Genomic DNA, 14,260 nt, shown 5'->3' on the forward strand with positions numbered 1-14,260 from the left:
GACTATTGAAAATCTATTGAATGTATGAATCTCTACATGAATTGACTTCATCGTTATACAATTAAGTCAGCTAGAGATTAGTGCTATGTCAAATAATCGGAGGCCCAATTGAAAGAATCATCACATGTTTGATCAATTGGCAATGAACAACATATCTTGTTGAAGAGATGTTGTGGTTCAACTTTCTCTAATGGTATATGTAATATCCTTGAAAATGTAAACCCTAAGTTACTAGCTCCATCTTAAAGATTGACAATTGAACCAATTTTTGAATTGAATTTTAACTGGACATATATTTTTGTTGTTAATTTTGCTCCAATTTTAAAATTTTTAGAATCGAATCATTGAATGGTAACTTTATTACAATTAGCCAATTAGGATAATTCTGTTTTTAAATTCTATAATAATTTAAGCATCTGATCTACTTTCACTAATTCGATCTGACATGGAGTCAGACAAGGGACACGTGTACGGCAGGATTTGTCCTAAAGTGGAAAGCTCTGGGTCCCATTCCAGTTTAGAAAAGTGCAAAGTGAACTACCATGAACCTTGCCCGAAGGTAACCCAAAAAAAAAAAAAGAAAAAAAGAAAAAGAAAATTTGCTCGAAAAAAAGAAGAAGCAACCATGAACCCATCACGTCTTCAAAGCGTTGTTTTGTTTATTTTTCCTTCCTCGTTCCTCCCTTCCCCTGTACTATACTATCAGTCTCTATCTCTTCTCCTTGAAGATCTGAATCTCTAGCAGTCAGGATCGCTTCATCTCGTAAGTTTCTTCTGATTACAATGCAATTACGTTCTTCGATCTGAAATCTTTTCATGTTTTACTGCTTCAACATTCTTATTCTTAACCATGATTGGATCCGATTTCAGATTTCATTTTTCATATTTTATTTTTTGAGTTGCCGCAGCTTCAGAGACTTGAGAGGTTTTGAAGGAGTTCCGATCCGAAATGGCGGCGACCATGGAGAGCTTGATTGGATTGGTTAACAGAATCCAGAGAGCTTGCACCGTCTTAGGTGACCATGGAGGTGAAGGATCTCTCTGGGAAGCGCTTCCTTCCGTGGCTGTCGTCGGAGGCCAGGTTCAAGCTCTTTCGATTTAAATCTTCTGTATTTTTTTTGGATTTACATTTTTTTTGACGTAATTTTTCTGTGGTGAAACCCAGAGTTCGGGAAAATCGTCCGTCTTGGAAAGCGTTGTGGGAAGAGATTTCCTTCCTCGAGGATCCGGTAAATGCCGATTATTTTTGTTTGGAAAATTTGATCTTGAGCTTCCATAACTGCATTCCTACGTATTCATCTCTCCTGCTTCTTCTTTTCCCCCTTATTCTTTCCGGTTTATTGTTAAGGTATTGTGACGAGGAGACCTTTGGTTTTGCAACTTCATAAGATTCCCGATGGACAACCTGAATATGCTGAGTTTCTTCATGCTCCAAGGAGGAAATATACCGACTTTGGTAGGTAGAAATTGGAATGGGATGTTTTTCTTTTAACTTAGCATACAAAAATTAAAAATCTTTATTTCTTATTGGAAATTTCTCTTTATGATGCTGGAGCTTATTATAAAGGGGGAAATTTTGAAATTATATGTATCCTTTATAAATCTCTTTATTGTATCTATGGTTCAAATATTTTGGTACCTTGTTTATCTTTTAATATTGATGTCCGTGTAAATTTGCATTCAGTTACTGAGATGGGAAGTTTATGTTACAATTTTTAAATGTACAAACTGAAGGTTGGGATAAAAAACTTAGCTTTGCTTTACCTCTAGGACCAAAGAGCCTGGAATTAAAGGCTTCATATTCTCTGTGGTTTGTCGTAGTACTTGTTTCAACAAATTATTCTAGGGGAAGAATTCCTGGAAGTTGTTGGCTGTGAATCTTTTGAAGCATACTCCTCTTGAACTTTGGAATAAAGAATGCAACTGTCAGTTGTGTGGTGTGATGATTCCCGTGATTGTTAAGGCTTATTTGTTAAGTATAAGAGACACTTGCAAGTCATTATAGTTTGCTTAGAACTTTTACAAGCTACATGCTTCTTGCTTGTAGTTCCACTGACATTAATGTCAATTGAGGACATCTGCTTCCCTGCCCACCAATCCTCTGACACAGAAACTTTAGTGACATTTCAAAACAGAGAAGTTGAACAAGGAGAAGAGACCAGCCCATAGAGCCATTGTCTCTTTCTTTTTCTAGCCAAGAATATTTTGAAGACTGCTTTTTTCAATACGAATGCAACACATTTGAGATCCATGGTATCGGAAACTTGTCAGGATTAAATTGCATCTCACTGAGCTTCTAAAAGCTTCCTTTCTCCACCCACTATCTTTTGGTACAACTCTTAGCATTTTCATTGGTTAAATGTGGCATTTATATCCTTATCCTAGGAATAGGATATCGTGAGGATTTCTTGTTTGCAATCTCTGGAACACTATTACAAGTCAAGCATGCATCATTGCCTTCAAAAGTTCAACCCTTATTCTATAGAAAGGTAAAATGACGTGTGGTCTCACATTGTCAACAAGCTGTCTCTAAGGTTCAATATATGTAAAGTGTGGAAGCTGATGTGATCAATGAGGTTTTGAATGTAGACTTGAGTGTATCCTGTTTAAGTGCCTTAAGCCCAGCCACTTCTCACCCTCTCCCTTTCTTCCTCATTTGGAGGTTGTGTAGAGATTTTATGCTGTGTAGCATTAGCAGTTTGGATTAGAAATATATATTTTATACCATTTGGTGGGACATTTAGGGTAAAGGTAAGGGTTCACATGTCTTTCCATTACATATTAGATCAAGCTTTCCCCATCCAGGTCAATGACTGTTCCACAACCATACCTATCCGAACCATCCAAGCCCAAAGGCCTGAACCTCATTAGCAAACTAAGACATCAAGCAGAAACAAGGGAAGCATTTAATTGTCCAGATCATTGAACTTCTTTACTTGTCAGGCGATGGCATTTCTTACCTTTATCCTGTAGAGTAAGGGTTCAGAGAATTAATTATGTCTAGCAGGATTGGGGTTGGGACAATACTTCTGTACCCCATGCATCTGCAACCCTAGATAATTGATGACTTTGTCCCTATCCCATGGATTGGCTCAAAGAAGTATGGCTCTACTCTGAAACTAAATAGAAGAGTAGAAAACAGTTCCCGTGCCTACATGGAAGCTTGAGCTCCATTGGGATAATAGAAGGTATATCTTTTTTCTTGGCCCCTAGTTATAGTAAAATTTGAACTTGAAGTTTTCTAGTGTCGGAAAAGACATTTTACCCAGTAAATATTGTGGAGGTGTGGAATATAGTGATATACTAGGTTTCATAATTTTCCAGAAAGTTAACAACACCAGAACTTGTTAAATCCATTAAAGGCAAAAAGTTCAAACTTCTGGCACATCATGAAATTGTCTAGGATGTTGATTCCTTGGGAAAGCACAGTTTTGTTCCTCCTAAAACATCAACAATTGATGAAAATTTAGTAAATAAAACTGTATTCTCAAATCATTTTTTTGGGTGAATGGGTACCTATTTTAGTTGGGGGGAGCAAGGGAAGATGTGAACCAGGAGGCTTGAACACAAGACCTCCTGGTAGGGTGGACTTTTACTCTCCACACAGTGCTGGGCAGTTGTTCTGACCACCCCACCCCTTTTCTTTCAGTTTTATTAACCTAATAAGCTTTAATTCTTGGGAAGCTTTCTGCCATTATTTTATCTGCATACCTAGAAGTTTCTTACTATGGATTCATATGAAGATTGATGAAAGAATAAAAGTCTGTATTGACAGATTTGTACTAATTTTCTTCTGTAGCTGCTGTGCGTAAGGAGATTGCGGATGAAACTGATCGAATTACTGGAAAATCAAAGCAAATCTCAAATATTCCAATTCACCTAAGCATCTACTCTCCTAATGGTTGGTATATAAATATCTCTAGCTCCCATTCTACTTGTTCTATTTGGATTACCTCATTTAAGGACTATCTTTCTTGTAAATATTTTGTGGCAAAATGATGATTGTCATCTTAATATCTCACAAAATTATCTTATATTGTTATTCATTATCACACACCCACCCCACCCCAAAAAAAAAAAAAAAAATCAATCCTCTAGCCCTGAAACCCTAGCATCCGCTCCATCTCTATACATTTTCCACAAAATTCCTAAGACTTACACAGATTAGACCAGACAAAATAAAAAAAAAAAAATCCACCAAACCTTTGCTGAATTCTCCCCTCAATCGAAGGGAAACTCAATCCAAGCCCCAGCCCTTGCAGATCATCTTAAGTTCTAGATCGCCCCCCTCTTATTTTTTTCTCCTTCAAAAACTCATTTTGTAACCCTAACTTGCTATCAATTAAATTCCAGCTCACTTCTGCCGTCAAAACTTAACCAAACCTTCTTGGTTGACTCTCCTACATCAACCTAACATAACCCAATCATCATCCCTAACCCTATCCCTGAATTGACCAAGCTGAAACATTCTGTTCATAGCAGATCCTGGTTATTGGCTTTGACCTTGTCTTGTACCAGCTAGAACAACATCATGATGTTCCACAACCTTACTCTGGGAACAGGAAGCACAAGATGGTGTGCAAGTTGGACTCTTGCAGTTATGTCAATTTCTCAACTACTTGTTAAGTTGGTGGTCATTATAAAATCTATAGAAACATGAGTAATTGAATTTGTTGCTGAGTTGGTTACTTTGCTTCAATGAATATACTTTATTTTATTCACCCAAAGGAAATTGTAGTTTACTTGTTTCAGGATATGGAGAGGAGAAATTTTCTCTTCTCTTTGAAATTTTTTTTTTGAGGGGTAAAAAAATATATCATTTCATGTGACAGTGGTGAACCTAACGCTCGTTGATCTACCTGGGTTGACAAAGGTCGCAGTTGGTAAGTTTCTGGATCTTATTACTTCTTTGTTAGTTTAAACAGTAGTATACTATTGTCTCTTATGGTTAATAATGTATTGATGTTAATTCTTTGCCTTAACAGAGGGACAACCAGACAGCATTGTCGAAGACATTGAAAACATGGTTCGTGCTTATGTTGATAAGGTGAATAACATATCTAAATTTGAAATTGTGCACAATTTTTTGTTCTTGTTGATGGTTCCATATGTTTTGCATTTGTTGTCCAAGCTTAGACTTCTCAAAATGTTCAGGATTCCTTGTAGTAGCACAGAAAATATATTCCGCTTTCAGGGCACACTTGCGGAAGACTGTTGGAAAAGTATGAAATTAGATATCCAGACCCTCCACTTAATCAATTTATCTGTGTGAAATGTAAACATGGTTTGAATTTGTTGGGTTCCATCAAATCTATGACTGTCCTTCTGTGACTCACATGCTCTCCATTTGTATCAATTAATTGGACAAGCTCCTAATGGGGGTGAGATTGATAGATATGGTTAGCTTGATTACTTTGACATCACATATTTTACGTATACTTTGAGTATCTCCATTAGTGGAACTCCAATGGCAAAAACTGTGGGTTATATCTGCTTCTAGGATTCCTATCCACATCCAGACATTCTCTGGAGTTCACCTTTCATGGTTGTGGATTACTGGACACAAATTTGATGACATGGTGATGCAGATAAATCAGAAAAGTAGGCTTACTTTTAGTGGATATAAGCCTTAGGCTGGGTTCTACTCTTGTTGGGCCCTTGCTCAAACAGATTTCCATTGTAACAAACCGTTTAAATGGGCCAAATTGGTAGTTGATAGGAATTCTGCGTACTCTCTCCATTTAGTGTGAGAGTTTTATCTCATTAAGTAATTGTTATTTCATTGTTAGCTAAGTATTGTATACAGTGTTGCATGAATTGAACTCCAATTTTTACACTTGAACCACTATGCCCCTAACAAGCAGGTAAACTAGTCGCTACACATCGCTTATATTCAAGGAACTATTTTGCAAGGTGAATTTAGGCTAATTTCACGAGGCGCTGGTTTGCCCAGCGAAATGATACTAGGAGGCGAAACGATATTTAGCAAATATCGCCGAGAAATCAGCGATATCTGGCGATATATCACGAGATATTGCATCTTGGAAAAATCACTTTTTTTTTGTTTTTTTTTGTTGTTGTGATTTTTATGTTATTTCTTGCACTCTTTAGGTGATTTCTTCTCGGATTCTATCACAATCGTACCAATTTTATCCCAATGATTCAAGATTCAAAAGTTAATGTGCTAAATGTAATTAGGAGGAGAATCTACATAGAATAATTTATAAATAGGAAAACATTTATAGCAAAATCTTCAAGATTAATGAGCAATCTTACCAACTATATTCTAGTGATCTAGTCCTCAAAAGTCAACATGCCAAATGTGGTTAGGGAACAGTATATACATGAAATAGTTTATGGAAACAATTTAAATTATGAAGGGATTTTGTAATAGAATCGTCGGTTAATCATTCCAACTATGTCCCAATGATTTAGGCCTTAGAAGGTAACACGTTAAATGTGGCTAGGCAGGAGATTAAATGGAAATATTTATAGGAAATAATTTAAATTTACCACATATTTGCATCAAATTAGGATAGACATCAAATTTGGGCTCAAAATGACAAAAAGTACCCCCTGGTGAAAATTACCGAAAGTCAACATGCCAAATGTGATTAGGGAAGAGTGTATACATGAAATAATTTATGGAAACAATTTAAATTATTAATGAATCTTGTAATAGAATCTTCATAGTGATTGGATAATCATTCCAATTATGTCCGAATGATGTAGACCTCAGAAGGTAACATATTAAATGTGACTAGGTAGGAGAATTTAAATGGAATAATTTTTAGGAAATAATTCAAATTTACCACATATTTGCATCAGATTAGGATAGGCATCAAAATTTCCAAATTATTGAGTAAAAATACCCAAAAAAATTGGGGTGAAAATTTCTATATGGGGGGGCGAATATCGCCGAGATGTCGGTGATAACTTTGCTATGCCCCTAACAAGCAGGTAAACCAGTTGCTAAACTTTGTTCTTTACTTAGATCAACCTTCAACTGGATTGGGTTCTAATCATGTAGGAGTCTGAAACACCTTTCTTATCCAATTAGTTAGAGTAGTTCTTATTTGAGTCCTTATTTGAGCCATGCTCTTATTTTCTATCAGAAGCTCATTTCTAGTTCCCACTCCAAGATTGTAAAGCAATATATTCCCATACAGTTTTGTGCATATGAGAAAAATCACTGCTTCCTTAAATTTGGTGGCGATGTGTTGTAATGATTCCCAGGTTGTATCTATTGAGCTTTTTAAGTTGCTGAAATTCAGATTTCCTACTTAGTTCATTCTCCAACCTGAGTATTCATTGGTTTTTGTCTTGAAGTTTCTTTTTCTGCTGTCAATTGTCAGTTATTGGACTTGCTGTTTCAATAATCTCTACTAGGAGTCCTTGGTAATCTAACTATTGGGTGGGCTTGATTTGATAAAATATTCCATTAAATATTCTATACCTGTTTTGGTTTTAGATCTCCTATTCTGGTTCTCTAATTCTATTATGAATTTCTTTGACTGACTAGGGTTCTATTTAATTTCAGAATACCTTCTGATCATTTTGAGATTTTCATATGTTATTCTCCTATAACAATAACTATACTTGATCAAAATTTCAATGGCATATGAGCTTTGATTTTGTGCTGTTGAGTATTCATTAAATCTGGTAATTCGGGTTTTTCAACATGTCACTGTGATTCTGGAAAAAATTCTTGATATTCTAAACCCTCTCTATAAGTTGTTAGAATCTACACCACATGATTCTTATTTTTCTATAACTGGCTTTATTGTTTTTTTTTTTAACTGGCCATAAAAATGAAAGCGACCATGAAACTTGCATTTGCCTTCTGCTTTTTTACTGCTTCTCTTGGATCATTGATGAAACTTTCTCTCCTGCCTAGAAAATTATGTTTTAAACAACATGATAGAAAGGCTTCCTAAAGAGGCCTTTTATTTGTTACCCTTTTAACCATCCATGCTACTTTCAAGACCCAGATTATAATTCATGCAACTATTTTGAAGATGCATTATCAATGTCTTTATCTTCTTATTCAACTTTTAATGGTGATTGATCTGGTTTTGCAGCCTAATTGCATCATATTGGCCATTTCTCCTGCAAATCAAGATATTGCCACTTCAGATGCCATAAAGCTCGCAAAAGAAGTTGATCCTTCTGGTATATTGAAGTTAAACTTTGTTTGTTTCTTATTATATAGTTGGGTTGTATTTCCTTTTCTATATGATATAGGCAAAATGGAAATATTTGATTCAAGTTTTATTCAAAGATGGCAGATTTGTTTACTGTTTTATTCTGTGTACCTTTTTTAGGTGAGAGGACATTTGGAGTGATAACAAAACTTGATCTGATGGACAAGGGTACCAACGCTCTGGATGTATGGTTCTGATGATTTATATATAAATTATGTGGGCTATAAATGTTTTTTAAATGGAGTTACTTGGCCTTGTGTATGTGTCTGTGTTTGTCTATTAGATAAAGTATCATCCTGTTGATGCTTGACATTCTTGATATTCTCACCATAGATGTTTTCCCTAATCTTGGACAACCAAACTATTTGAAATATAATTTATTGTTGTTTGTGAACATTAAAGGTTCTTGAAGGAAGATCCTACAGACTGCAGCATCCATGGGTTGGAATTGTCAATCGTTCACAAGCTGATATTAATAAGAATGTGGATATGATTGCTGCCCGTAGAAAGGAGGTGGAATATTTTGAAAATAGCCCTGATTATGGCCACTTGGCACATAAAATGGGATCAGAATATCTCGCAAAACTTCTATCTCAGGTGGATATGGATTGTTTTCTGGATTTTTATTGATTTCTTTCCAATTTCTGGGTTATTACAGACTTAGTGTTGTTTCTAACCTTGGTTAACTTTTTGTTAATCAGCATTTAGAGACGGTAATCAGGCAGCGAATACCAAGCATTATAGCCTTAATAAATAAGACAATCGATGAAGTTAATGCAGAGTTGGATCGTCTTGGCAGGCCTATTGGATCAGATGGAGGGGTAAGAATTGAGAAACTACTTGGAATCCATTGTCCTAAAATTCTTTATTACTTTCTAGCTTGCCTTAATTATTCTTACACATTTTACCTGTTACAGGCCCAGTTGTACACTATTCTCGACATGTGTCGTGCATTTGATCGTGTATTCAGGGAGCACTTGGATGGAGGGTATATAAAAAATAACTTTATTGCATTTATTAAGGATCTGCTAGTTGCAAAAGATTTGGGCTTTTCTTAACTTGAACGTTTAATTGGTCTGACTGTTTTAAGCCAAAGACATGCTGATAGTAAAATATGGTAGTTTTAATGAAATATATTTTGAAAAGAGGAAGTAATATACTTCTCTCTCAGCTTCAGGTTTGTTGGCATTGATTGCTTAGATGATAGTGAGACAATTGTTCAGCCGATTACTTAATGTTAGTAATCCTTTTTTATCTGCAGTTTAGAAATACTATGTTTGTGGATATGTAATCCATTAGGAAGGGGTATATAAAATTACGGTTGAGGGCAATGTGTTGAAATTCTGCAGCTTGTATGATATTTCAGAGAATCTATTTAAGCACAGCATCTTAGCTCATTGCGTCCAAATTCTATGGGATTTTATAACATCAATTTAAAATTGTGTAGAAATCAAGTCTTGGATTGCATCATTTCTACTGGTCTCAAAGCACTGTTTGGTATTCACCATCAAAACCGGCATGCTTAATGAATACTTTGCTTCTTTCAGGAGACCTGGTGGAGATCGGATATATGGGGTTTTTGATCACCAATTACCAGCAGCTCTGAAGAAGCTTCCTTTTGATCGCCATCTTGCTACACAAAATGTTCGAAAAGTTGTTTCAGAAGCAGATGGTTATCAGCCTCATCTGATTGCTCCAGAACAGGGATATAGAAGGCTTATTGATAGTTCTCTTGGTTATTTTAAAGGCCCAGCAGAAGCCTCAGTTGACGCTGTAATACTCTGATCTTTTAGTTTTTGCAGAGATGGTGGTGTTGTTTCTTTATTTACCCCCCTCCCCCACCCCAAAAAACAAAAATGCATATGAGATTGGTGGCTTTGCAATGCTAAGCTGTACTGTAACCACTGTATATCCCATCTGGTTCCACCATTTAACTGCTACTTAGGGCAAGCATCATATAGTGATTACCATCTTAGCATTTTAATTATAAATATAATGTACAACTTTGTTTGTGGACTCCTGTTAGAATCTCTCTCTCTCTCTCTCTCTCTCTAAAACCATTTCTCAGCAAAGTTTGTTGGGGTAAGGTTGTGTAGGAAAACAGCCCCCGGGTTTGACCCATCTATTGAAATTAGTAAAATCACTATCTTGTATAATATCATTTTTTATTAAGAAAAGATATTTAAATTCATAAATAATTTGCACCAATATCCTGGAGTTCTATGAGTTTGCTCCTGTGGTCCACTGTCCATATTCTCAATAACTCCGTAGTGGGTAAAGTTCAGTATTTTATGCTGTTTGCATATTTATTATGTTAAAATCAACTTCAGACAATGTAACTTGAGTCCTATTAACATAAATTTTTCTATATTTTCTAATCCATCAGGCTTGTCTTTTGCAGGTGCACTTGGTTTTGAAAGATCTTGTTCGAAAGTCTATTGGTGAGACCCAGGTGAGCAATCTGTGGTTAGAGAGAACTGTTTTGCGTGAGTTTTGTGAATATGATGACTGTTTTCCACAGTTGTGTCTCTAAGCTTGAGCAAGTTCTAAGCAAGTTTTGAGGATAGTTGTGATTTTATAAGCTTTATAAACTAGCAAAATAGAACTGTCTGTTCTTTGTTAGCTAATGCTTCAACCCAAATGTATGCCTGGCTTATTTCAAATGGAGCCATGGGCACTGAAAGTATGAAACACTTGTATAGTTTGTTTACCCAAATGGCTGAATTGCTTGTATAATACATTTCTCCAAGTCCCAAAGACTTGGAAACTTCAAGACAATAATGTCAACCATGATGACTCCTCATAACCAATTTCTATGATCTGATTGCCTATTTTTTAAACCCATGCTCAGCAATATGATAAGCTAGAACCAAATGTAAAAGAGGGCCAAGAAAATATTGAAAAGGTTGAGACAATTTATCAATAGGAATAATATAATTAAACTATATCCAAATTAAATAGAAGTCTTTTCAAGAAAAATTGGCCTCATGTAATTGCAAGAAGATGTTGAGAATAAGGCATACTCTTTATTATGAATTAAAAAAAAATTACTGTGTCAAATGGCTGAAAATTGAAGAATATAAATTGAAGAATAATTGATGCTTCATATGATTCTAGATGATGGTCTTTTAAGTTTTCACTCTATGTAACTGTTTCCATGATGCCAGCTTGTTTGTTTTGAACAATCTATGGTTTTTGATAGTACAAAATGATAAATTAAAATATCTCCCTGCTAACCAACCTGTCTTACTATCAGTGGAAGTCTGGAAGATGAAATCTCAAGAACTGATGACCTCATTAAATTAGCCTCTCTTTTTTTTTGTAGAAAATATCAATTAAGAAAGCAAAAAAGTAAAAGAGAGAGAAAAAAATCAAATTTTATTTCCTCTTCTCTTTTGGATGATTCCAATGTGGATGCTTGGTTGTTCACTACATAAAGGTTTCTGGTACAAAATTTTGTACACATACAAATTCCATCTTCATGAAATTAGGCATCTAAACAAACAACACAAATGTATAACATGAATGAATCAGTCTAAAACTGGAGAGTAAGTGCCCATGCATCCTGTGAATTTATTGCTACGAGTGGTCTTTTATTCCAGATTGTGATTTTATGGCATTTTACAGGAATTGAAGCGGTTTCCATCACTACAAGCTGACATAGCTGCAGCAGCAGGAGAAGCATTGGAAAGATTCCGTGAAGATGGCAGGAAAACAGTTCTACGACTGGTGGACATGGAATCTAGCTATCTGACTGTGGAATTCTTCAGGAAGCTCCCCACAGAGCCAGAAAAGAATCCAAATCCGAATGCCCCCAACTCCAATGCTGCTGATCGATATTCAGAGAACCATTTTCGGAGGATTGGTATGGTGTTTGCTCTTTATTTTGCTTTCTCTTACATGGATTTTTGGACACACACCTCAAGGAAATTGTGTCTTGAGGAGTTTGTGCACATCCCAACTACTGACATAGAGTCCATGAATTCTTTGCAGGGTCAAATGTCTCAGCTTATGTGGGGATGATCTGTGATACATTAAAGAATTCCATCCCCAAGGCTGTTGTTTACTGTCAAGTCCGGGAAGCAAGGCGCTCACTGCTCAATAATTTTTATGCCCAACTTGGAAGAAAGGAGGTAAACTTTCAACTATTTCAATATTCGGGTTCTACGTAAAGTAAATAGATAATTCAGGTAGTACCCTTCTGTAAATGCCGAAAATGCTTACAGCTGCAAGGTTTAGGCTACACCACTAGTCTAGTCTGATGAATGCCTGAACAGGGTTCAATCTGATGCTATCATATTATATATGTGGGAAGAGAAAGGGAGTCAAAGGTTATTGATGCATGTTTGGATGCTCAAGGAAGCTGTTGGGAAGGAAAAGATAAAAGGAGGAGAGAGTGCTGTGAAGTTTGTGTTTCCAAAAATACTAAATTGGCATCATTGCACCAATCCACATCATTTTAAACATCCAGCAGTTCCAAAGGCCCAAGTATTTCATGTGCACCCAAGAAATAAACTAGGACATCGGATTGATGTTTCTAGCGATAATAAAAGGGAAGCATGGTAGGATTTTGGTTAGCAAGGCAGCAAGTTGATGGAGATCTCAGCTTTATTTTTTTCACCTACAAGTTTAGCAAATGTCATATATTCTTCTTGTCAATTTTTGCAACCTAAATTAACATTTTACCCAAAAAATAAAAAATCAACATGCCTCATCTAAGGTTTATCCAAATGAATACAGTTCTATATGCAAAGGAAAAGAAATTATACTGATTTCCAGCACAAAATGTAAAATAAACTCTATCTTGTTGCAAAAAAGTTATTGAAGCTGTCATTTGAATTGATTGTCTATACAGAAGCAGCAGCTAGGGGCAATGTTAGATGAGGACCCAGGGCTCATGGAGAAGAGAGATGCTTTAGCTAGGAAGCTTGAGCTTTACCAGAAAGCTAGGGATGAAATTGACAGTGTAGCATGGAAATGAAGAGAATGGATGCGGATGGTCATGCTTTCAAATGCCTTTGGTTTTACACATTCACATTGTCATATACCACTATGTACACTAATCAGTTAATGTTGTTTTTCTTTCATTATAAAAACCACATGAACCAGGAACCCAAAGATTGATACAAAAAAGAGCGTGCCAAGACTAGACATGAGATTCTACCACTGCAGGTCCGAGGAGGGACCAGACATGTACACAACCTTACCCCCATTTTGCCAAGACTAGAGGCTGTTACCACGGCCACCAGGTGACAATGGAGCAACTTTACTACCTGTACGTGGATAAACTACTGTCACTGATTTTGTTTTCTTCACTTTAGAATTCATTGTAGTCATCATTTTGATTATTAATTATTTTGTGGTATTGAACATTTGAAATTGAGTGCATTTACAGTCTACATCTTTATATTCTCCATTGATATGTGGATTTGCATCACAGAAACAATTTTGTTACAAAAAGGGAGAATGCTTTAGTTGTACCTACTAGCAATGTGTATTCAAATCTCATATGCAGGCACTAAACAACCTTTGGTTGGATTTCATTCCTCAGTTGGATGAATTATCTAACTACATCTTTACACTCCCAAGTTGTCTTCTGTTCTTTACCGTACATTCATCTCCAGATAGGTTGGTATTACTCCTTGGCCGTTCTCTCCATCTCTTCGCTTTCCCACTCTCTTTCTCTCTACCAATTTCCCATCTCCAGAGGAAGTGGTTCTCGAAATCAAGGGTAAGATAATCCGATAATCCGATAAATCGTTCTTGATAAACACTGATAAGTGTCTTAACATACTTAATTTAGGTTGACCTTGTCGGTGGAATTGTTAAATGGATTGGCAACTGACCAATCCTTAGTTTCTACAACTTTGTGATGCAGTTGCCTCTGATTGTATTAGTTTTTTACCTCAATGAATTATCTTTCTACCCACCAAAAAAAAAAAACTCAGAAATCTCTTGAGGTTGATATTTGTTTTTTTGACCATATGTGGTCAGTATGGTGTAGTAATTAAAAACTGTTACTGTTGTGGTACGGTTGGGTAATGGTTTTGGGGTGT

The 14,260-nt window shown here is 35.9% G+C and overlaps 1 protein-coding gene across 1 annotated transcript; it reads left to right on the forward strand.

Annotated features, from left to right (window-relative positions):
• The first annotated feature begins 586 nt into the window (after nt 1–586).
• On the forward strand, nt 587–13,970 carry DL1C (DYNAMIN-like 1C). The gene is made up of 17 exons (XM_089139413.1): nt 587–763; nt 909–1,081; nt 1,166–1,229; nt 1,349–1,456; nt 3,800–3,901; nt 4,833–4,883; nt 4,986–5,047; nt 8,082–8,172; nt 8,325–8,389; nt 8,607–8,801; nt 8,906–9,025; nt 9,122–9,192; nt 9,752–9,977; nt 10,606–10,656; nt 11,832–12,069; nt 12,198–12,337; nt 13,060–13,970. Exons 2-17 carry the CDS (start codon nt 950–952, stop codon nt 13,183–13,185), a joined length of 1,842 nt encoding a protein of 613 aa, XP_088995539.1. The 5' UTR covers nt 587–763; nt 909–949; the 3' UTR covers nt 13,186–13,970.
• Nucleotides 13,971–14,260: the final 290 nt, after the last annotated feature.

The sequence above is a fragment of the Hakea prostrata genome, chromosome 11, assembly GCF_041222555.1.
Source record: "Hakea prostrata isolate BN-2017 chromosome 11, UWA_Hpros_2, whole genome shotgun sequence".
Lineage (NCBI taxonomy): Eukaryota > Viridiplantae > Streptophyta > Magnoliopsida > Proteales > Proteaceae > Hakea > Hakea prostrata.

Excerpts from the sequence above, each read along its gene's own strand:
- DL1C (XM_089139413.1), top strand. The coding sequence starts at position 950 with ATGGCGGCGACCATGGAGAGCTTGATTGGATTGGTTAACAGAATCCAG. Across the intron at positions 1,457-3,799 it reads GAGGAAATATACCGACTTTG|CTGCTGTGCGTAAGGAGATT; the intron begins GTAGGTAGAAAT and ends TTTCTTCTGTAG. Across the intron at positions 8,173-8,324 it reads AAAAGAAGTTGATCCTTCTG|GTGAGAGGACATTTGGAGTG; the intron begins GTATATTGAAGT and ends TACCTTTTTTAG.